The sequence below is a fragment of the Argopecten irradians genome, chromosome 1, assembly GCF_041381155.1.
Source record: "Argopecten irradians isolate NY chromosome 1, Ai_NY, whole genome shotgun sequence".
NCBI classification, from domain to species: domain Eukaryota; kingdom Metazoa; phylum Mollusca; class Bivalvia; order Pectinida; family Pectinidae; genus Argopecten; species Argopecten irradians.
The window spans coordinates 52,323,428-52,347,425 of NC_091134.1; the positions used below are offsets into that span (position 1 = coordinate 52,323,428).

General features: G+C 33.3%; 2 protein-coding genes across 2 annotated transcripts; both read left to right on the forward strand.

The window, feature by feature from the left end:
* Positions 1 to 3,791: 3,791 nt before the first annotated feature.
* Positions 3,792 to 5,081, forward strand: LOC138332134 (putative leucine-rich repeat-containing protein DDB_G0290503). Its single transcript, XM_069280148.1, has one exon. The coding sequence runs from the start codon at positions 3,792 to 3,794 to the stop codon at positions 5,079 to 5,081; it is 1,290 nt and encodes a 429-aa protein (XP_069136249.1).
* Positions 5,082 to 17,903: 12,822 nt separating this feature from the next.
* On the forward strand, positions 17,904 to 23,998 carry LOC138332680 (ly6/PLAUR domain-containing protein 8-like). Its single transcript, XM_069280674.1, has 10 exons — positions 17,904 to 17,984; positions 18,287 to 18,325; positions 18,616 to 18,695; positions 19,102 to 19,173; positions 19,533 to 19,653; positions 20,453 to 20,541; positions 21,014 to 21,085; positions 21,430 to 21,523; positions 22,345 to 22,491; positions 23,457 to 23,998. Exons 1-10 carry the CDS (start codon positions 17,957 to 17,959, stop codon positions 23,624 to 23,626), a joined length of 912 nt encoding a protein of 303 aa, XP_069136775.1. The 5' UTR covers positions 17,904 to 17,956; the 3' UTR covers positions 23,627 to 23,998.

Consider the following 23,998-nt stretch of genomic DNA (forward strand, 5'->3'; position numbering starts at 1 on the left):
AGAAACTACTACTTTTATAGCCTTTGGTGTGTCTCGGTCAGGGGACATAACCCAGAGCCTTCCTTACAGGGACGAGCGCTCAACAGGAGGCGAAACGTGAGGCAGTGTCAATGGATACGTTAAAAAGAAACCTTTATTAATTAGAAAGAAAGAAAAGATAAGATACTAAATTTAGTAGTCTTTTACGATCATGTAACAGGGGCAGCAAGTACATTTTGTGTTTGAAGTAAATGACCAGAGTTAGAATGATACTTACATGTTAAAAACATCCTTGTATTGCGACAAAAGCATCTGCATATCTACATCAAGAAGCATTACGAAAACCTAGACACACACAAATGTGTCTAATTTATTTTACCATTAGTTTAATTAAGTAGATTTTAGTAGTATCATTGATATAACTTCTCGATTGAAATGTATTAAATGTCTTGTCTTTTCAATTATTTGTTTTTCAATACCAAAAACTGGGCAGAATTTCTTTATTCTCAGCAGATTGAAAAGTGTTGTCTAGGTAAAAATACCTTGGTTGGTGAGAAAGCAATACTTGTAAGAAATGCTTCTGACACAGATGTTAAATGCAAAATGGCAATTCCTAACTCGATTAAATGTTTTAGTTCCCAATCTTATCAAGAGCAGATATGCCACTTAGATGATAGTTCCATACAATAACAAACAGCAGATTGTTTTAAAATTAACTTAAAGGTACTGAAATATTGCGTTGGTAGTAAGGACTGCCGTTAACATTCATAGAACGATTGGTGTACTTTAACAATTATCAATGCCGAACATTAAGTCTTCAAAAACCAATTATAGTCTCTAAGGCATAATATCAGTATGAAATCTCTATTTGTGATGTTTATTGTTCGTGCCAATTCCCTTAACAAAAGAGAAAAATGGTTAATAACTTTTTTTAGAAGTTTAACTTTTTACTTCCCATCTTGTCACTTACGTGGGCAAAGCAAGATAATATCAATGCGGGCATATTGATATACTAACAAAACAAAATCTGATGTTATAAGCACCGGAAGCTGGGGCTTATCGATGATAATATTGATTTACCAACGTCGTTCAGGTATCTCGACTATTGGAAACTAAATAATAATCAGCTATTAATAACATAATTAATTCATATTAATGACACCATTTGGTATATCTATTGCAATTAGGGCTTGGTGAAAAATAATACCGTTTTTGGAAATATTTTTGGTAATTATCAAGTTATTGAAAAATAAGGGAGAGGGGATGATAGACTACATGTATTACATACAGAGAGAAGAGCTTCAATATAAGGTTTACTTGAAATAACATTATTGTTTGTTTACATTCTGTGCATGATATGTCTAATGCAAAATAAATTCCATTACATAACACTACGATAGTGTTTGTGTTTCAAGCTGATCATCTCTATAACGACGGTTCGTAGTAGACTATATAATGCAGAGTTTGGATAATATACATTTCCCAACTTAGAAAATAAACATTTCAGAAGGAGCAATGAACCTGTTATAGCTTCATTGTCTTTGTCGTAAAGTGCCACGAGCAATTCAATAGCTTGAGACGGTATTTAAAACAATGACACAGACAGACATTAAAACCAAGAATTACGTAGACTCTGAAGTGTTACTCTCCTAAACTCCATTATCCAATAGGACATCAACTTTATCACTGTAAACTGGCATATAAAACAGAGTTGTGAAAAAAAGCCAATTAAATGGATCAAAAACCCAATAAATCAATTACCTTGTTTAGAATGTTTTAAAAGACAGCTACATTTGTGGATGTTGGATACTATGCTTACTTCATTCGCGTCCTTATTTTTAATGGTACAACACATTATCGAGAATAGCTGACGAATAGTAAACTTTAATAGCATATAGAAGCTAAGAAGGGAGTTTTAATGTTTTAATAATGTAACCACCCCGTGCATCCATTTGCGAATAAATAAATCATAAAAAAGATAAATGAAATTTTAGTATCTGTAAAACATTATACTTTATGATTTCATTTTACCCACTCACATTCTACATTCAGTCCTCATTTCTAAAAAAATAAATGATTGGAGACATATATGATACAGTTTCTAGGTACTGGTAACGGATTTTTGTCTCCTTCAAAATCTCGCTTTAACACCAATATTTCAACTATGTCCGCAGTGCATAATGATTTCTGGGTTAAAAGACAAATACAGCGATAGAGCGGAACTGATAGGAATATTGACTAGGAACTAAACACACGTGGCTGTATTGAAACTAGATAGAGTCGTGTTATAGATGTAACATAACATACCGATAGTATTACAAGGACATTGCCAAACAGCGTAACCAAAAACAATGTCACTTTCACATACAAATGCAATCATGCATTATATATATATCATGTTTGTTGGGAACATTTTATATCCGAGTTTATAGATTGATAAGCAACAGGAAAATCAGACCTCATTCCTACGTGGATGTCATCGCATTCATCCAACCAGTATTTCTCTTTATGACATCCCCACTCTCACGGGAAACGAAACGGTTACAAGAAACAATTATTTCACCAGCAGTAAAACAGCCTGAAACTTCACACGGAATCGATTACTGAGGGTCGCGCTGATTTCAATGGAAATGGATTATATTTCACACAGTCGATGTGTTTGCTATCATTGGACAGGTTATCAGCCCCAGAGAATGCACTTAACATTGTACTGCAATATATTTCTGTTTTTGTTATGTAAACGATAGGTGAACAATACTACAGTCTAATCTGTTTGACTATCAGAATTTTACCAACGATTTGCAATGTATATCGGAAATTGTGGATACAATCCTGTAGCTGTGTTGTTATCAGAAACATCCGACATTTATGTAAATACTGATACAAAAGCTGTTTGGTATATACACCTAACATGGCACGAATATTTTGTCGTCTCTCTCACCCTATCTCGCTAATGATTACTGTACAAATATTGTTCTAAGCCATATTATAGTGTACGTTAACTATGTTTTCTTAAATTATTAACCTTTATAAAACAAACATTGCAAATGACCTTTCATTTTTCAAGATTTCAGGAGATAAATGTGTTAAAAAATTTAAACCATCGCCATTATTTATGCCATACATGATTTAGAGCGATATTTTTAATGAAAATTGATAAAGTGAAATTTAGTTGATAAACTCTTAGGTTATTGTTTTGAATTGTAGTGTTTCAACAAAGTGAATACTCACTTCGAAACGGGATGTTTATTTAGTCTAGTGTATAATTAGAACAAAATGTATGAAAAGTTTCAAATTTTGCCTGTATGATAATGAGCTACATTTTCATATATTCAACAAAACAGCTATTTGAAAATTTGTTGTCTTTCAAACTTCTTAACTTAGATTAAGAATAAACTGCAGAATGTTTTAAACTGTTTTTAAATGAATACACGCATGCTAATTATCGTTTTAATTTAATTTTAAAATTATTTCATAGTTTTAAATGTAGACAATTATCCGTCCATCATTCCATTTCATGTCACCACGTTGCATAGCGGTTGACAGTCTATATTTCTCCGTCACTTGTTTAACAGGAACACATACACATGATGAATTATTTCCGTTCGTCATCACTACTACACTATACTTCAAACACCTTAGCCATTTTGCTTGGACAACTATCGTTAAATAGAGGTATGATCTGGTTTGTCTTAATGATGATAACTTTTCAAAGAATTACGGCTCAACTCTCACAATATGACCATATTCTACCCGGAGCTTCAAGACATTTACTAGACGTTCACCGCCGACTGAAATCCATAGAAAGTAAGATGGACGACATCGAGACAACAACGAATGCTATTCACAGCCGTGTTGATAATATTGAAAAACTACATCGTAATGAGGTGAAAATACTTCTGGAGTTAGAAAAACAACTTCAAAAAGAAAATCTACGAATCAACAAAATTGATAACTATCAGCAAAAACAACAGAATCAAATCGGAGACATTGAAAGTAAACAACAAGTTTATGAAGATGATCTGAATTCTTTGAAACAACAACGAACTACTCATAAACAATTTATGGATGGTTTCGAGAAAGATTGGATGTCTGTTTTAAACAAGGTAGAAAAGTTAGGTAATCAAAGGCTAGTTGGCCAATACAGCATTGTCGAACTTGTTAAAATGAGACAAGAGGAACGACGTCGTATTTCAAATTTAGAGAAGCAAAGAAAAAATTATCAACAGGAATTGGTTAGAATAAAGAAACAACAAAAAAGAAATCAACAATGCATTAATAAAATTGAAATCTTTGAGAAATTGAATAATCGGATTTCTAATATTTCAAAGCAAAGGAAAAATGACGAGTTCCGAATTGCCTTGACGGAAAAAAACCTAAGGTATGAACAATCCAAAATAGCTGCATTACGAAAGGAACTGAAACGGAATCAGTTAGGAATCGTCGAGCTACAGAAACGAAGATTTTCGACAAAATATGCAATTGCTGATTTAGAAAATCAAAATAACTTGATACAATTTCGTATTGCCGAGTTAATGGAGCAACGGGAAAAATATAAGTTTCGCCTAAACACTCTTGAGAATTCGCAAGGAAAACAACTTCCATTATTTCAACCGAATGGTGAAGGTTTACCGCATTATGGAAACTATAAAAGTGTGATATTGAAAGGAAACGGCAACAGGGATGGGTCAACAAAACGAGGTAACAAAACATTTGCATTCCATGCGGTACTCACGAAAGCTATCAGTAAACCTCGGAGATTTTCTGTGATTCAATACGATGACGTAGTTACAAACATTGGCGGTGCCTACAATCCAATCAGTGGCGTGTTCACGTGTTCAGTAAAAGGTGCGTACGTATTTGGATGGACAGCGCTCGTTTCTGAAGAGTACTTATGTACTGAGCTCATGATTAACGATAAAATTGTCGGAACGGCATTTTCGGGAGGTAAAGGTATTTCAGATGCAAGTGTTTCCGGAAGTAGCGTGATAGTGGTAAAACTGGAAGTGGGAGACCGGGTTTGGATCCGAATAAATGAGCTTTTTCCTAGTGTAGACATACTATCACGTGCTACACAGTTTTCAGGTTTTAAGATATGGTAGCCTATGTGAATGTTTTCGTATACATTTATCATTGTGTGAAGAAGCATGACTTGGCTGGGTTTAATTATGTCATAATTCTCTTCATAATTTATACGACAACTATAATCGAGATAATGCACATTGTATAACAAGTTCTATCTGTTAGTTCACGGTTTTAGTTTATTATGTATTACTTTAAGTAGATTTCATAATTAAAAACCAAAACATACAATAATATGAACACTCATAAGATAATATTGATATTTTTTGTACTACACTATAGTTTATTTATTGTGGGTTTTTTTAACGAGACATCAACATTTCTCGTGGTGTATTCTTATTGTGATTTCTCAAGGTATTATCTAAAATAAAAGAACGTATAACTTACCTTCTGAAGACTATTCAATAAATGTATTTCATCTCGGATATAAATTTCTATTAATTTGTTATTATCACTATACAAACCAAACAAAGGTGACGTCTATCAGCCAATAATCGACGTCCATTATGACCTAATTAATGAAAACAGCAATTTCAACAAATCGCATTTAAAATATGTGTTGTATATTGTGTATGAAATAGTCAATATTAAACTGCTTTCTCTGTTTCAGCACAGACACACAAGCCAATACATACAGTGTAATGTAGTGTAAGCTTGAACGTATTAATTAATTATATTTTAAGATGCTCCACCGCTGACAAATGGTATTTTTTCACTATCAAAAACAGGAGCAGACGAATTGATATTTTTTTCAGTTACAAAATTTACTTACTGACACCATTACTACCATTGAAATGTTTGAGCTTCTAATTTTATTGTAAGTTAAAAATATAAAAAAATACCTAACTGCATCCGAAAAAATTCCGTGGCACTATATCCTATATGGAATGAAGTACTGATTTCCCATGCACAATGGAAAAATAAATGATTTTATATATTTTTTGTGTAAATTAGACGTATATATACATGATTTAACACCAATTATTGTTCAAATGATGAATATCATTTATGTTCTGTCGGCGGTGGAGCATTTTTAAGACATTAATCATTCTATATAAATGATTAGGAAAAAGTCATGTTACTTAAAGTGTGAATGCAGAAACAAAAATGTAGATATAGTTTAATTTATACCATCCATAAATCTTTGTTCATCAACATTTGATGCAATGCGTTTTAAGTTATGAATAACAACAAAAAGATAGAGGGGAAGTAGCTGGTTTGGTGAGGTTTAAAAAGATGCCATTAGGAATGATGCACTGGATAATGAATAGCACCAAGAACCATAGATCAGCTTTATTACAGCTACACCTCCACAAATCCACCACGCAGTCATTCCCATGTCTTGAAATAGCAATCATTACCAAAGACGGTGCGTGGTTTTAATTAAACATTAAAGAATTTACAAAATAGGCTTGCCCTATGGTATTCACGACAATTGATGAGAAATCAGTGCATCATTTGTATTTAAAAGAGCAATAGTATGCCTTGATCAAAAATGTTGAACCTAAAAACCAAAACAAATAGTTCACATATTCATGGTGATGCGAGTTTATATGATTTACAATTACACCACAGGTATGCTGCTGAATACTTTTGGGTTGATTATTTTTTCATTGATTCAAAAGTTACAGATAGGTAAAGAAGACTATGGATAAGTTTGAAGTTCGACAGTAAAGCGCTTGTAAATGTTACTGGTGGTGGTGTTATTGGAGTCTTATTTAGAATATGTGCCGGGTTTTACCATATACATGTACTAAATCGTTGAAGCAGATAATTAAGCTCTCACTTCTAGAACACATGGTTCTATTCTTCAAAATTGCTTCTTCGTTCGATTTAATTCCGCAGTCAGAGAACATGAAAATTAATCGCCGCAAATTTCCACATAATACAAAAATTACGTCGCCCCAAACATGCGATGTTTGAGAGTTTGTTTAGATATTTTGTCTTGCTACGGCGATGTTGAGTTTGAATTGAGAGTTTATTTCCTTGTCTATGGTGGGTTGATAAACTGTAAATAAAAATGAATTTTGTATCAGCTGTTTTAACATTCAATACCGCGATTTTTAAGACAAAGAGCATAATGGCCGAGACTGTTTAGTGCGGAAGAATATTTCAATTGGTCGTGACATTTTTAAATAAGACAGTGTATTCATAACATGTATAAAGTTCAACAAATATTGGTTATACGATGTCTGTACACCGGATGATAACGTATTTCATCCCCTTGTGCTATCTATATGGACATTCCTAGACATCATTTCCACGGCCAAGCGAACTACCATCCGACTAGTGTCAACAGATAGACATCTTACGAGAACTTAAATAAACGTGCATGATGTCTTTTTAGCATTGTTGTTGGCTTCCGATAACTCATCGTCTTAAAGCATAAAATACAAAATAACTTAACAAATGATCATCTTAAAATTAAAAAGAAGAGTGCTCTTTCTGTTTTGTTCGATTGTTTTAGGTTTCCTTTGCATATTCATCTTTATCCTAACCATACGCGAACACAGACATCTATTGTGACAAAAACACATTCCGAGAAGTAGAATAATAAATGGGTTTGACACAACAACTTCACATATTACCGGACACCTTATGTCTCAAAATAGAGATGGATGAATCATTTTAAGCATTTAAAGGTATCAGAAAATGAAATATGTATGGGAAATGTTAGTAAAATGTAAAGTTTATTTACGTCAAAACCAGAAACAGGATTCACAATCACCTACCAAAAAGCCATTAACAAAGCTATTGTGACATCCATCCATCTGCCCAGGTTCTACAGTTAAGATTAGAAACGTCAAAACATGATTCAGGGAGTAGAGATTGGTAACGTCAAGCGCTGGCAAGGAGCCATTTTCTATAAATAATTGAAATCAAAGACCAATAAATTTGCTCCCTTGAACGCTGTCATAAATATGACTAGCCGAAATACACATCTTACGCATAAAAGATACATGGTGGACGTTCATACGGTCACACGTTTTAACTATCTCTAGGCATACGCAAGGGATATTTTCACAAACGATGACTTTTATATATTTTCAATTATTGTAGAATCACTTTACCTTGGAATATGTTACAATTAATTGATATTCATTATAAAATTTGAATCATTGGCGTGCAGTTGTTGTGAAGCAAACTATATCAAATAAGATTTTTAATTACCAATATACATAGTTTGAATGGTAAATGCTTATGTTTTATGATTTTGTATCATAAAATGGGCAAGATTGATAAAGACAGATGATCTAATATTTTAAATAATTTATCAAAAAAAAAAAAAAAAAAATTATATCTGAGCTAGCCATTGCTTTGCTTTTGCGTTCACCATTTTGAGTATGATTTGATTTGTTGAGATTTACGTCCTATTAACAGCCAGGGTCATTTAAGGACGATAGCGGTGGAGAAAAACAAGAGTACCAGGAGAACAACAGCCGACCAACGGTCAGTATCTGGTAATTGCCCACAATTGGGATTCGAACTCGGTGGAGGGCTTGTGGAAATATTTTAGGTTATTTTTTGTTTCCAAAATAATTGTTTTCATGCCATAACATCTTCACCATTTGGCCACTGCTGCCCCTACCGTTTTCGAAAAAAATATTAACGCGTTAGTTTAATACCAACGACATGCAAATCCTTTACAGATTATTAAGGTTTTAGGTTGAAGAAGTCCCATTTCTATATACTTGACATCTATTCCTGACCTACAGTGTAACTTCTTTCTCGACATCGCCCTTGTAAGCGAGGCTCATGCTAGTCTCTAGACGAGATACACCATAGTCTTTAAAAGTGACAGTTTCTACTCCTGCTTAGCGCTCAGTTTTACGGGATTGGGACGACTGGTTTGTCTTTTATCAATGTAATACGATCATGCAGGGGGATGTCTTTGGCAACATGCCTCATTGAGATACAACTAACAAAAATCCAGTATCACAAGAAGACACAACCAATACGCTAGAGCCTACCAGATTACACACATATTTTACACATGCATCAAATGACATACAGGGGAGGGCGGTCTTTAATGGCCATGGTTGTAAATAGGACGTACATCGAAATTTACCAATCAACTTAAAATTTTGTAAAGGGAAACATTTTTTGCTTTTGAGATCAAGGTTATTTCTTCAAATGTCTTCTTCCATTTAACTGACATATTAAAAAATAATGCGATAAATTGGAACATTTGGACATGTGTTCAATCGATATCATCATATCCATTTTCGGCCATTGCTACATTCTTCACCTTTTGCTGCAGACAAAATGTCAGATTGAATTCGGACTTGATGTTGACTTATGTACATTGGGAATAATTAAAAATATTATAAAACACCTGCTCTAAAGATTTAAGGACTGCCACCAATGTTGGTAAAGGCATGTTTTGTCTGGTACACATGGTACACGAGTATACTAGAATGTAGGGTGTTCGTCGTCAGATGTATTCCTTTCTCCATACTCTAGAGGTTACTCTAATTGTCCTTATAGCTAGTATCCTCTGGAAGATGGCGAGATTCTTTCTCGAAATTCACCGCTCGTGTCGTAGAAACATAATATCCTCTACGTTTTAGAATCGTAAATATGGCGTACTTTTGTTCGTAATAGATACCCTAAATATATGTAAGGTTATACGACGTTGTGAAGTTGGTTTTGACCCTAGTCAAAATGTATTCTCTCTTTCCCCTTTCCCTTCATAGTGATACATCACCGTCATATCGCGTGCTAGACCTGTCTGTGATAGTACTAACATACAATTCAATAGAGAATACGTTTATTGAAATTTATTTATAGTCAGGACTAATTATATTTCTAGGTACAATGTTGCATTCGGTCATTCCGTACACCGGTCTTTAATGTTGTATTAAAACTTGATATCATTTTCAATGATCCCTCGGCTCGAAGATTTCATATCATTAGCCTTCTGCTGAGTAGACATCGTCCCGAGGCGTAAAATGAACAGAGTGATATGGTAATCTAAATGGAAGCCAAAGTATCATATATCATATACCTTTTGTACGAAAATTACATACAGTTAAAGACGGCTATAGCGAATCTCTGGAGACCAAGAAAAGCAATTTGTAGATACCTTGATGTACAATGAACATTACAACCCCATAGCCATAAATTCTTGTTAACGTGTTCGTTATAACCTATATTTACCAGCAGTTTGACCTAAAATCGCCTCGGAATGATCAAGGTAATATGTTGAAGGCTGTCTGGAGGGCACGTTAGTATAAAACAAACTGTTTACACATTAATGGTTATGTCACTAAGTACTAAACGTCTAAATGGCAAAGTAGACGTAACGTGTCCATAGGTTATCACCACTGACGTAACGGGTGACCATGACGACAGGTCTAAAAAGGTTAACAACGGCCCGATGTTTATCACATGATAATTAGTTGGGTGGTCTTGACGGTAAATAGTACATCCGAGGAGAAACAGGCCGTGACCCTGAATTCCATTCCCGTCGAGAAAATAATGATGGATCGTTTAGTAAATCATTACCGCTTGTGTTATATACATATATATATAGCTCTATGTTAGATAGTAGTGAAATGGCGGGTTACTAAGTAGGATGCTTATAACGGAAGGTTTACTTACCTCATTGCCTCAATCTGGTGTACTTCGAGTACAGATGATGATTGGTAAATTCTTATGCTAATAAATGGTTATACGTGTTTCACAGATTCTTGATTTAGATAATGCGTTATTGATTGTTCTTAAAAGAAAATTTTAACTTTTTATTATAATTATTTTTTTCATTATTAGGTGTTTTGCATCAAAATTTGCATGATTAATCGGTTAATTTCCATTTTGTTTTTTAGTGTGGAATCGTTCGGTCATATCTCACTTTCGTGTGGTTTTCCAAGCAATGTTCAATATTATAACTGTCCATTATCTATAGGGCGGCTTTCTCCTGGCTTGATCGGACCTGTAACCTATGGCAAGCCGTTTGGGTTTTTACCTATTGAAATGAAGATATCTGTATTCAAAATAAAGATATCTGTATTTCTACAACTATTAGAGATATCTGTATTTGAATTAGATATATCTTTAATTGAATTAGAGATATCTTTAATTGAATTAGAGATATCTTTAATTGAATTAGAGATATCTTTAATTGAATTAGAGATATCTTTAATTGAATTAGAGATATCTCTAATTCAATTAAAGATATCTTTATTTCAATTAGAGATATCTAAATTTTATTGTAAGTAAAGATATCTGCATTTAAATAAAGATATCTTTAATTCAAATACAGATATCTCTAATTCAAATACAGATATTTCTATTTCAATAAAAGATATCTCTATTTCAAATGCAGATATCTCTAATTGTTGTAGAAATACAGATATCTTTATTTCAAATACAGATATCTCTATTTGAATTAAAGATATCTTTATTTGACATGAAATAGAGATATCTGTATTTAACTATCAAATAGGAAAAACGACTGCTCCCTTAACTCTCCGTTTTGCGCATGACGGAAGTAAAGCAGTAGTGACGCAAAATATGGCGGGGAATGCAGACGGTGTTACAACGTTTCCGCTTTCAATATTATTCAATTATAGCTGCAACAGTTCGCTCTGTTTCCTGACAGCAGTTGCCATGTCATGTTCTTAAGAAATCCCCTCCAAATAGCAAGTTTATCGGTTTAATAGACCTACAGTTATCAAAAAATGCAAATGGATTCTTAAAATCCAATTCAATTAAAAGCGTTTCATTAACATTGCTCAGGATTAGGGAGTAATCATCATTTTCTTTGTGTTTCAAAATTAATCTTCGTACCTAGCAAACACGTGTCACGTATCTTTAATTCAAATAGAGATATCTCTATTTTAAATAGAGATATCTGTATTTGAATTAGAGTTATCTATATTTCAAATGAAGACATGTCTATATAAACGAAATTAAAGATATTTTTATTTGAAATAGGGATATCTTTAATTCAAACAGAGATATCTCTATTTTAAATAAAGATATCTTTAATTGGACAATAATTAAAGATATCTCTATTTAAAATGAAGATATCTCAATTAAGATTAAAGATATCTGTAATTCAAATAGAGATATCTTCATTTTAAATTACAGATATCTTTAATTAAATAGAGATATCTTCATTTTAAATAGAGATATCTTTAATTAAATAGAGATATCTTCAGTTCAATAGGTAAAAACCCAAACGGCTTGCCATAGTAACCGATATCTAGAACACTGAACGTCTGAGAAATAATAAAACTGCATTTCAATTAAGCGAGGATCTCTTGGCACTCAAAAATCAAAATATACGGTATTGTTTTATTCCACTTTGAAATTCAACCCCTAAACACTACAGTCTCATTTTCTATTATTGATGGGTTTAATGGCTTTACTTGACAGACTGTAGATTAGATTTAAGTATTCAGAAATCTTGAGTTACGTAAGTTGATTTTCCCTCCGACTACCAGCGTGGGTTCCGCACCGTCTGGGCTTGGTGATACATGTATAGGTATACCTATAATAACTATCTCGTCTATTGCTGCAACACTAAACCTAGTCTTCTCATCCCGGCAATTTGCTTATTCCCATCAAACGAAAAAAAATATTCAATTTCATTGTTATTTTTCCTAGCAAGATTATACACAGCGGTTAGGACTCGAGAAGTTCGTCGGTATGATCATACAATATGTTGTTGCATTTATTCCAGCAAAACTGAAATATCAGATAAACTTTTGATTGTTATAAATGGTATAAAAGTGAAAATCCTTTTGCGTATCAAAAGCTAAATTGTTCTATATATCTGGGGCATTGAAATCTTTCATTTATCAAAGTTCTTTATTGAGAAGATTAAATCTAAGATCAAATTGCTTGAGACCAAAGCCATTAGTTTGGATTTTAAAATGTCGAGTGTTTGTTCAGGTTTCGAATTAGTACCTGCAAAAAATAATGCAAAACTATGCAAAAGAGATACGACTCGACTGGCACTCGGATACTTACACGCAAACCTCTCGTTCAAATCGCAAATAGTTGAAGCTTCATGGGAAGCGCCATCCAATAAATCGGATGAGAAGCATGGTTGTTTATGGAGAGCAAGCCTATAAGTACAGTATGTATTTACTCAACTATGATAGAATTGGCAGCTTTATAAAAGGTTAATTGCCGGTGGGAAATACAAGTAAAGATGTTCCGCATTTTCTATGGTGTGATATTTATACTTATGGAAGTCTAGATAAACATTCAGATTTAATGGTAAAAATTAACGGTGGTATTAGGAAATCCCCGAGAGTTTAACGACTGTAGAGAATCTCTATTTCTACACATTCATCACATTTTCTTTAATGTGTAGTGTGCCAGTGAGTTAGACTCTAATGGATACCCAGAACGTAATGACGGACATTATGGTAACAATCTCCATATATAACATTTAGTAGTTTGTTTGACAGACTAAAACGGATGTGTATCGTGAAAGTGTAGCCCCGAAAACTATCATGGAACGGAGTCAGCTGTCTGGAATTAGAAAAACCGGATGTCGTCGTTTGAATGACTTCCGGTGGATGACTCCAAGCAGTTCACAACCAATGCCCATTGTCATAAGGTGATGGCGTCTTCTCGTGGCTAAAGAGACGTACAAGAAAATGTATAACGGTTTCAACGACTACCTCTATCAGACCATGGACTGTTTCCGGGCATTAACGGTGTGTTAGAATAAAAGGAGAGAGATCGGACAATTACAATACGTGGTTTCCTGTTACAAATGCTAACTCGTACTGTAAAACGTAAACTGCAAAAGGAATGCTGAACGCCAGGAATGATAAACTTACTTCATGTCTTCCAATCTCTAGAAGCTCGTGGATGTGCTCCTTATATCACGATATCAGACACATATGCCGATCACTGTGACGATTGATGAAGACAGTGGAAAAATTAACAACATAAGATTAGTTATTGTTCTGGAACAAACTTTGTTGTGAACTTGATGAGAAATAATTAAATTTTTACAATTTACTCAATTAAAGACTCGTGATTTAAATACGGAGACTGCATGTACTTGATCTTAATATTGTAGCCAGATTTGGTAGAGGCGGCAATATTTTTAAACTGTTAAAAACAGGATTATATTTCCTACTTTTTAGCATAACAGATACATCTGTAGACATGTACATTCATTTAAATTTCATCTCAGAAATATTTATAAAAATAAGTTATTTCTCTTTTCTTGTCAATAAAATTGGCGTTTCTCTCAGATTTTGCCATTTATTGATAATTAAAATTGCATTCATGCATTAAAAGTGACATACCACATTTGTTTGAAACCCGAGTTTATTTAGACCCGGACCTGACTCATTTCAATTAAACAGAGTAATGCTGTTTTTGTCAATAAAAATCTACAATGGTGTGCATCTGCATCTATTATTTATCGTGATCGAGTAGGCTTGTTTGATGTGGAGCAGATATTTAGTTCTGGTTTGTAACGCCCGAACTAAATCACCGGAACAATGTGTATTGTAGTCTAGGTTTACGATTAGTGGCTAGGCCGGGAATTGAAATGGATTAATGCTTGGATCGGCATCCGTTTCATATCTCATTCTATTGGGATCAATAAGTGCAGGCGATCTCTTTAGCTGTAGCTTTCTATTCTATTAATTTGATCAAAGATAAATTCTCATTTCACATATTACAGAATATTGAAATTAAGTGTGTATGGAAAACGTTGATGAATTAGAAATAATGATATTCCAATTAAAAGTGTACGTTCTATATGATAATTTAATGAGAAGTAAATGACTGACTGTCACCCTCACTAGTAACTTTATGTTTCCCCATTAAAATAAATGAAGAAAACAGTGAACGTTTGGTGCATTGTTTCGTGTCATGGAGTGGCATGCTTTCTTCTCTCTCAGTTTGTACAGTTTATATGAAAGAAAATTTAAAATGCGACATTCCTGAGCGAAGAGGGCGTGACGGGAGAAGCATCAAATGCATTAAAATAACATCACCATAGCTATGCAGTGTTTAGTGTGATATTACCAAAGTTTCTGTCTTGTTTTAGTTACAGCAGGATAGTGCTCCGTAGATAGGGACCAAGTGATCATTCCATTGACACTCATTAGTGGGTAGCACTACCTAGACTAGGAGAGCATGGGTATTCATTTTATTGAAACATTGATATCAACACTAAACATTTCAACATTACTGGTCATGGACGTATACATTGAAGTATCATGAGTATCAAGTTTTAGGATTAAGACCCTGTTTAAACTAATAGTTTTCTGTATGCCTATATATCATTGTAGGTGTAGTCGAACATAACTTTGTTAATATAAAGTGTCTTATATATTACTGTTGGCTCATAGATTGTTGTGTCGTTCGTAAATTTTAGCAAAATAAGCAAAAAATTGTACATTTCAATTTTCACAGGGTTCAACACATATTTCTGTCAAAATAATACCAAATAACCTTGTCATTAGTGTTTATAGCATGTAGTAGGAGCGCTTGTTTGACCGGATTCGACTTTACAAAGACATACACATCGAGTCCTTTTTTACTTTGTCAGGACAATGGCGGTCGTAGATTATATGATACAAATATAGTATTTCAATCATCTCAAATACATCTATTATATACTTTTAGGAATACTGAACATGACAAGGAGACTAGCTGAACTGCTGTATTTGGGGCAAGCACGCACTCTTAAATCAAACATTTTATGTTCAGATGGCATCATAATATTGAACATGTACATTGCTATCAATACAGGGGTTTCGATATCCCAAAACGACTTGAGTAAAGTACTATTTACCGTCGATTATTTAATCCCACCTTCCGGTGATTATGACGTCGTCATTTGACGTGAGTTTCGTGACGTCATAATCACCGGCAGGTGGGACTAATCGACGGTAAATTGTACTTTACCCACGTGGTTTTGGGATCTAGAAACTCCCGTATTGGGATGTCCAATATATGTCATATTTCCATTTTATAATTTTCTTGACAAGGTCAAACTGGTCAAACAAGCTCTCCTAATACATGCTATATAAACACTAGTAAACATAGTGACATAGTTATTTGGTGACAGAATAACTGAAATGTACATTATGTTGTTTTTTGGATCTATTTTTTGCATATGTTGCCAAGATTTACCAACAACATAACAGTCTACAAGTCAACAGTGATATCTAAGGTTAGAACCGATGTATAGACACTTTTTATCAACTAAGGTATGTCCAAGTACACCAGAGAAGTAATATATAGGCATACAAAAATCCACTAGTTTAAACCTTAAAGTCAAATTCAACATCTCTCACTCCCGTGAACTTAGTCCGCTAAACCTGCCTATATTATTAGGGTTTTTTTTTAAATGTCAAATTCAACATCTCTCACTCCCGTGAACTTAGTCCGCTAAACCTGCCTATATTATTAGGTTTTTTTTAAATGTCAAATTCAACATCTCTCACTCCCGTGAACTTAGTCCGCTAAGCCTGCCTATATTATTAGGGTTTTTTTTTTTTTAGATTTGCCTAATATATATTAAAAAAAGACTAATAATATAGGCAGGTTTAGCGGACTACCGTGAACTATGCGGGATTACATTTTTTTGTGGATGTATCAAAATAATCTACAAAAATTAAAATAATTTCTCTGATACTTAAATAAAATACTTATTTTCTCCTTTTCCAGACAATTCTTTATATGAAAAAACCCTGACGAATTAATTACCATCGGGGTAATTGGAATGTTGTATTCCACGCTTACTTACTTTACCTATCAGTCGCTACATGGGATTCGTAACTAATTCGCAGTACTGTCTATAGGCTGATTTATGTTCGATGACGACACACAACTCCACGGTTCACCCCTGGGACCTTGTCATATTATGTATTTGAGATATTTACGGACTTCGGTGTTGATCCTTGGTTTAGAATGATTCCCAGTTGACACACACGTTTGTTTTGCGGCATTCTGATCAGGACCTAATACGAATTCGCGACTGAGGAGCTTAGTTGCCACAGCTCCGGGGACATGTTTGGGGAGGATTTAAGAGAAAGTAGCGTAAACCTCTCGACTGTAAATGTCACTAAACAGAGTTTCGCTTCAATAACAGTTAATGAGAAGTCCACTTCTGAAATCCGCGAACGATGATTATAACGGGATATACAATGCTGAGGGGATAGGATTAAAGGGCGCTTACATTACCGTCTGACATCCTTATTACTTCCAACAATAAATGAACGTTTTAAAGAAAACAAAACACTATTATTCGTATGAAATAAAGTGATATCGTTCTACCAAACGTGCAGTACTGAAATAATAGATAAATACGCATTAACAGTTAACAAGTTTGTCAATATTACACGACTCCTTGTTTCAGTTCGCCAGCCTGAGTTTTAAATTTTACTGGTTTAAAGATTTTTGCTCGGTGACAAGTGTGTTAGAGTTGTTCCTCTTAGATTCTCTTTAATTTGTTATTCATGCTTCTACTTAAATTTTAAAAGGAAATTCCATCATATATGGAAGATAATAAACATATTCGACTTCGCTAGACAACTTCTATCCTGTTAGGTGATATTATAACGACTAAAGCCTGAAATAATTATTAAAACAGCAAATTATATATATAAAAAAAAACTTGAAGAAAAGAAAAAGTTTGTATTCGTTTCGTAAATCTTGTTCAAATGTATTGTAGATGCATACTGATTTTTAATATACATATATATATATATTGATATGACTGTTTATTATCAAATATATTATAAAGACTATACCTTTTTCTTCCCCTCTATATAAAGTGTGCTTACGCTACACAGATCAGATGTTTGGAGATAACTTTTTACACAATGTAACCTTTCTACGTGTTATCTAAGGTCAGGAATACTTTAAATGATCAGAGATTATCTCAGAAGAAAACAAAGTTATGAAATTTTACTCCCATATTCTCTTTGGTATGTATATGTTATTATTTTAAGGTTAGTAATGATTTGATCAACATCACTAAAGCTATGACAACTGTGAACCGTTGTAGGATCAAATTATTTTTATATTAATTATTATTGGCTGCACATCTCAATCAGGACCATTACTTTTTAGAGATAAACAACAAAGTGATGTATTATAATAACAAAACTAAATATTGTGTGATGCTGATAAGTTTTGAATGTAGATTCTCTAGTGTTTTGTACGAATCCTTCGTATGATTACTCCTTCGCATGATGTGTAAACCCTTTCTTTTACAAATTCTTATCAGCACTCTTCGCGTCGTCATTGTACGGTGACATACGTTCAGGTTAGTAATCTCTAAACTTATGTTTGCTAAATGAAATACACTGTAAAGTATATTTCATCGATTCATTTATTTAAAAAATGGAATGAAGTTTTACAATCTGGCTTCCTATTTTGTAACGTATGCGTCCTTTTAATAGCGGTGTTACTGTTTTAACTTTTAAAAAGTTATCATCTGGCAAAGTATGACATAATGATCGATTAATATCACAATGTCAGCTTTAAATTAGTATATTTTCAATCAATCGTTATGCTATTTCAATGACTGACATTTTAATCAAGTTTTTTTTGTAGAAAATGTTGCTTGCTACGAGTGTCCCGATCTTTCACATCCCCGGGACTGCACCAAAACAGTAGACTGTGGTCCAAATCAGGTCGGTATATCCATTGGTTTGAAGTGATTGGTCCTGGTAACAGTTACAGGTTCTTGGTTACGCTGAATGTTTCGACTTGTAGAACATTGTATTATCAAATACAATTGTTTCAGTTATTTCCATCGGATATGTCAGTTATATTATGGACTAAACTAACAACAATAGCAGCGAATTAAAACCATACTTGAAATAATGTAAACTAATTGAGTCCTTTTTATTGATTGCAGATGTTTTGATGATCATTAGTAAAAAGAAAATACAAAAATAAAATAAATAAGAACTAAAGAATATTGTATTCGTAAGGGTCATATAATCGTCTATATTCACTTATTTACCAGTAGCATAAAATTGAATTCAAAGAAAACGTTAAGTGATAATAAATATTGCGTTTGATAATTTACACTAGTTATGCTACGTGAGACGGTACAGTACACATGACGGACATATCTACTACAATTCTGGCTGCTTATCAAGGGAGGTAAGTGGTGAGGACACCGATGTAACACAATATAAATTATAAGTAGACAGACTGTATTACGGATTTTTGCGTGTCTCATAATTTAATCCATAGATCGCGGAAGATTAGAATTCGCAAAAATAAAAGATAATAGACCATCTAAAATTAATAGTGTTAATCGCGTTTGAACGTTTTGGAAATTCATTAAACATGTAAAAATAAGATGATTTAAAAAAAAAATTGAGACTAAAATGTGGTTAAGTCTGTCAAAATACCTGTAAATATGTTTTGTATAATGTATATTTATGTACTGATGAATTTTCGAAGAAGAGAATCGAACGTATGCTTGAAGTTGTTCTAGAAAGATTTTCTCTATTAAGCAATGTCACGATGACCACGGAATCCTCGTGGGACGGCAGGTATCAGGATCTCACCATCTGGAATGTTCGGCATGTTGTAATGGAAACTTCTGCAACACAAACTTGTGCGAAACTCATCCAGGTAAATTTGCTGCTGATTAATTTGAAGTATTGGCCTTACCTATTAACAAGAGCTTCCCTCCACAAAAAATATCGACAGCTTCCAAAGAAATGCAATCCAACAATAAAGCTAAAAGAATGTATGTCTATCTTTCTTTCTTTTTTCTATTGTCTGTCTGTCCGTCAGTCTGTCCTAATGATTCTGAGCCAAAATACATCTAGCACATTTGTACTTAATTTAAGAGAGCTCATTTATACATGTAAATACATCTTTTACAAATACTTCAATATTGTGTGGATCAATGTTGTGTAGATCAAATGTCAATGTTGGTTTTCCATTCCTAGACTTGATGATGCTTGCAAACTTTTCTTTGTGCTATATATATATTTCTAAAGAAACTATATTTCATTTATTTAAATATTATAATCACGTCTTTAAGAAATATGTCACTTTATATCGTCAACATTGTCGGGTTATTACTTTGATAATCGTTTCTTTTTTATGTGTTTACCAGATTTCGATCGATATGTTAATGTCAAAAATGCCCAAGACTTTCACTTCATTTAGGAATTTTGTCCTTTTTTCTGTGTCTGAAAATTGAGATGTGTTTTCGAACTGCTTATATTTTAATTACAACAGATTGATAATTATTTAATTTGCCTTCAGATTCCCTTATAACACTTCTATGACATGATCAAAACATAATCTTACTTGTTGTGATGTATTGTAAATACAATGGTGAAAACGAAGTATGTAAAGCAATTCTAGCCGTCATATCATTTCAGCTGATCAGATTGATTAAAATATGTTTCCTTTTTAGTGAATTCCACGCGGAAACGTTGTATGTCCTGTGATAGTGTTGATCACGTAGAGGACTGCCAAACAGTGCAAGGATGTCACGCCGACGAGGTTAATTCCAATAGAAAAATCGGTCATTCCATCCAAAATTAAATTAGTTAAACAAGTTTATCAACAAACTGACATATGCCTTTCTCTGATATATATTTGACTATATGGATTGCAGGACTATTCAAAACAAAGAGAAATATCAAACTAGTGAAAACACATTTTGATTTCACTCAGGAATGCTAAATTAAGAAAATCGAAATGGAATTTAAAAAAAACGATGACTGCTATCAGACATGTCTGTTACATTAGTTAAAGATTGAAATTATAACACTCGCTCTATTCCGCTGTTTTATTTTAAGGTGATATAAAAGTGCTGTTACTTGCTCAGCTTAGTGATGTTATAATACAAATTGTGCAATAAATGAGAAATGAAAATTACCTTAATCATGTGATAAAGCTAATCATGCTTTGAACAACTGGGTACATATATGATATATTTAATGCATTATAAAGTCAACTGTTTGTGTTGTAGATGTGCTATACAACACGCTATTTGAACACATTTGGTGAGAAACGGTTTCGTCTTGGATGCACAAATATCAAAGTAAGATCATGTTTCTTTTTTCATGTGTATTTTGTTGTCACCAAATCTATACTTTGCAAGTAGAAATTACTTGAGATGTATTACTTATTCCTACCTGCCAGTCCTACATCTTCGATCTTAAATATTTCCTCTTATTACATAATATAATATGTAAATATCGGGTAGCAATGAATTAGCTATTCAATATCATATCATAACTCTTTGCTTGTGGGTTACAAGTTAGGTATTCGATCCATTAGGGAAGGAGCCAACTAATCAATGATGTTGTCGAAATGAAAGCAATAAAAAGAGGTCACAATAAAATCTCAACAAAATTAATTTTCTTTCTTTCTTTTTTTTAACAGGGCTGTGTTCATGGAGGTAATTCTCTTATTGGAGAATTTCAATACTGTTCTAAATGCTGCTCACACGATCATTGTAATCGAGCGTTATGTAAAGGTGAGGTATATATTGACATCATCTTCAATAAAATTTGTTATAAAAAAACATAACTTGCGCAAAGTTCAGATACCATCAGTGTATCATTTGAGAACTGTTAGTGAATATGAATGTTGATAATTTTGTACCTCTCTGCCGATTAATGTCATATATTTTAGGCATACCGAAATACTGCAAACGTATTTATTTAAGCGTTAGTTTTATTTTAGCGTATTTCTTGCTGTATTTGAAGCGTTAAGTCATGCACAGCACTAAATTTTGTTAATGGGAATTCCAGTACAGACCATCGAATTACGCTTATTTATATACTCGCTATGAAATTATAAGTGACAGATGTTTTTTTCATTTGCGCTAAAAAATAAGAATGTTAACAGTACTTTCCTCTACATTATCGGTATTCACATGAGACAAGAAAAAGTTATTACTGTATGCTACAGCATAGCTAAATTCAAAAGTATTTTTAAGAAAATGATAAGATCAACTTCTTTACAACAGATTTGTACGATGAATTTTGAAACGTACAAGATGAATAATTCGGTTCTTTGATCCATCGACCATACCTACGAAACTATTCCAGTCATATCACAAGTAGAACTGACAAATTAACATTGAGACCACAATGACGACCGTAGAACTGTCTCATAATATTCATCACACCTTTTATCTCATGAAAACATTGTGTTCCTCTTTGAAAAATAAGTTTTCATTAAAACAAATTTTAGAATATCTCAAAGGCAACCCAAAGAAACTGTTGCACTACAAACGTGTAATCCAACAAAACGTGTCTTTCAAGTTCATTGAATCATCAATATCTATTTCAGATCCAACCACCGCACCTGTTCCAACCAGCACTTTGTCCACAGTCTGTGAAGACGATCCTACTAAGCCTTGTATATCATCACTTCTATCATCGATATGTTCCGACTCCCAGTTTAGTCAGTTTTGTAAACGGTCATGTGGGTTATGTGGTAGGTAACTCACGATATACGCGTACATGCAACAATGTGAAAAACATCAAAAAATCACTACAGACCCGGGCATCATATGATATTATTCAATAAAATTGATTAATCCAGGAAAGTTTAAAACGATAACAATTCTATATGAAACACTAAGACGTACTTCTATCATTTACAGACCATGAATTCAAGGCTCGAACGATAAATGCTCTTAATAAAGCAGAATTCATAAAACGGTTTTTCAGGTAATAATAGCAGTTCGATGAGTATTCCACAGGGCATGTGCTTAGATGAAAGTGGCTGTTACAAGGGACGTTATACAAAATTAAGCAAACTATGAAATTACAAAATTAAGCAAACTATGAAATTACAGTTTTAATCGATTCAGTTAACATTGTAGCCTCGATTAGGTGCGTTGATTTTCTTAAAACGAGATATGACAATAATAATTAATGATACTAACACTTTCCATTCTATCTGTTCCCACGGTGGGAAATATTGTACAGACCTTAATAACTCGGATTTGTGTTTTCATGCAAACCTTGGATAAAGTGATCTCGTCTTGAAATTATTTATTTTGCTATATGATGCATGGCGTTAGTTAATCAATACCTGAAAATACTCTGTCTTAAATAATAACTAGATATAATTGACATACACTCACATGCCAAAAAAAAAAAAAAAAAAAAACATTGCGGTTTGGTTTGCTTTTAATTCGTGCATTAGCTTGTCTTTCTCGTCCCTTTTTCATTAATTATTTTCCCACTTCTTTATTCGACAGATTTTTTAGTAGAAAAATTCTAAAGAGAATAATACCACAATGAAAATATAGTTGTACCATGCAAAAACAACAACAAAAACCCCAAAAAACTATAGTGAAAACTGAAAGAACCAAAGACGGAACATTTAAAGTATAAGCATCAATCTTATCTTATATTTGTTAAAATGCTGTTTTTAAACTAATTTTATCTAAGATCCAACCACCCCACCTACTACGAGCTCCACTCCGTCTCCAGTCTGTGATGACGATCCTAGTAGACATTGTTACCCATCAATTCTGTCTTTATTATGTGCCGACTCCGTGTTAAGCCAGTTTTGCAAAAAGTCTTGTGGACTGTGTGGTAAGCATGTATTTTGTTCATAGAAGAGTGTAACATATAAGACTCTTTCATATGTGGATATGAAGGATAGGGATGACCCGAGGGTCATAAAATGTTGTAAAACCCGAGGCTTGCCGAGGGTAGAATATCCCTAGAATATCCCTATCCTTCATATCCATGTATGAAAGAGAATTTTTTCTCTCATACCTCGACTCTTTTTGCAATTTTTGTTCTATGATTATTCGCCATTTTGAAATGAATTCGAAAAAAATGTGACATTCAGTTCTCCATACATAATAATTGTGCTAAATGTTCAACGCAAATCATGTTGTTTGTATCTTTTAAAAGTCAATGCAGCACAGTTTCTGAAAACACAATGTTGATATTGTACCGAGAAAATAGTAGTTTTGTTGACG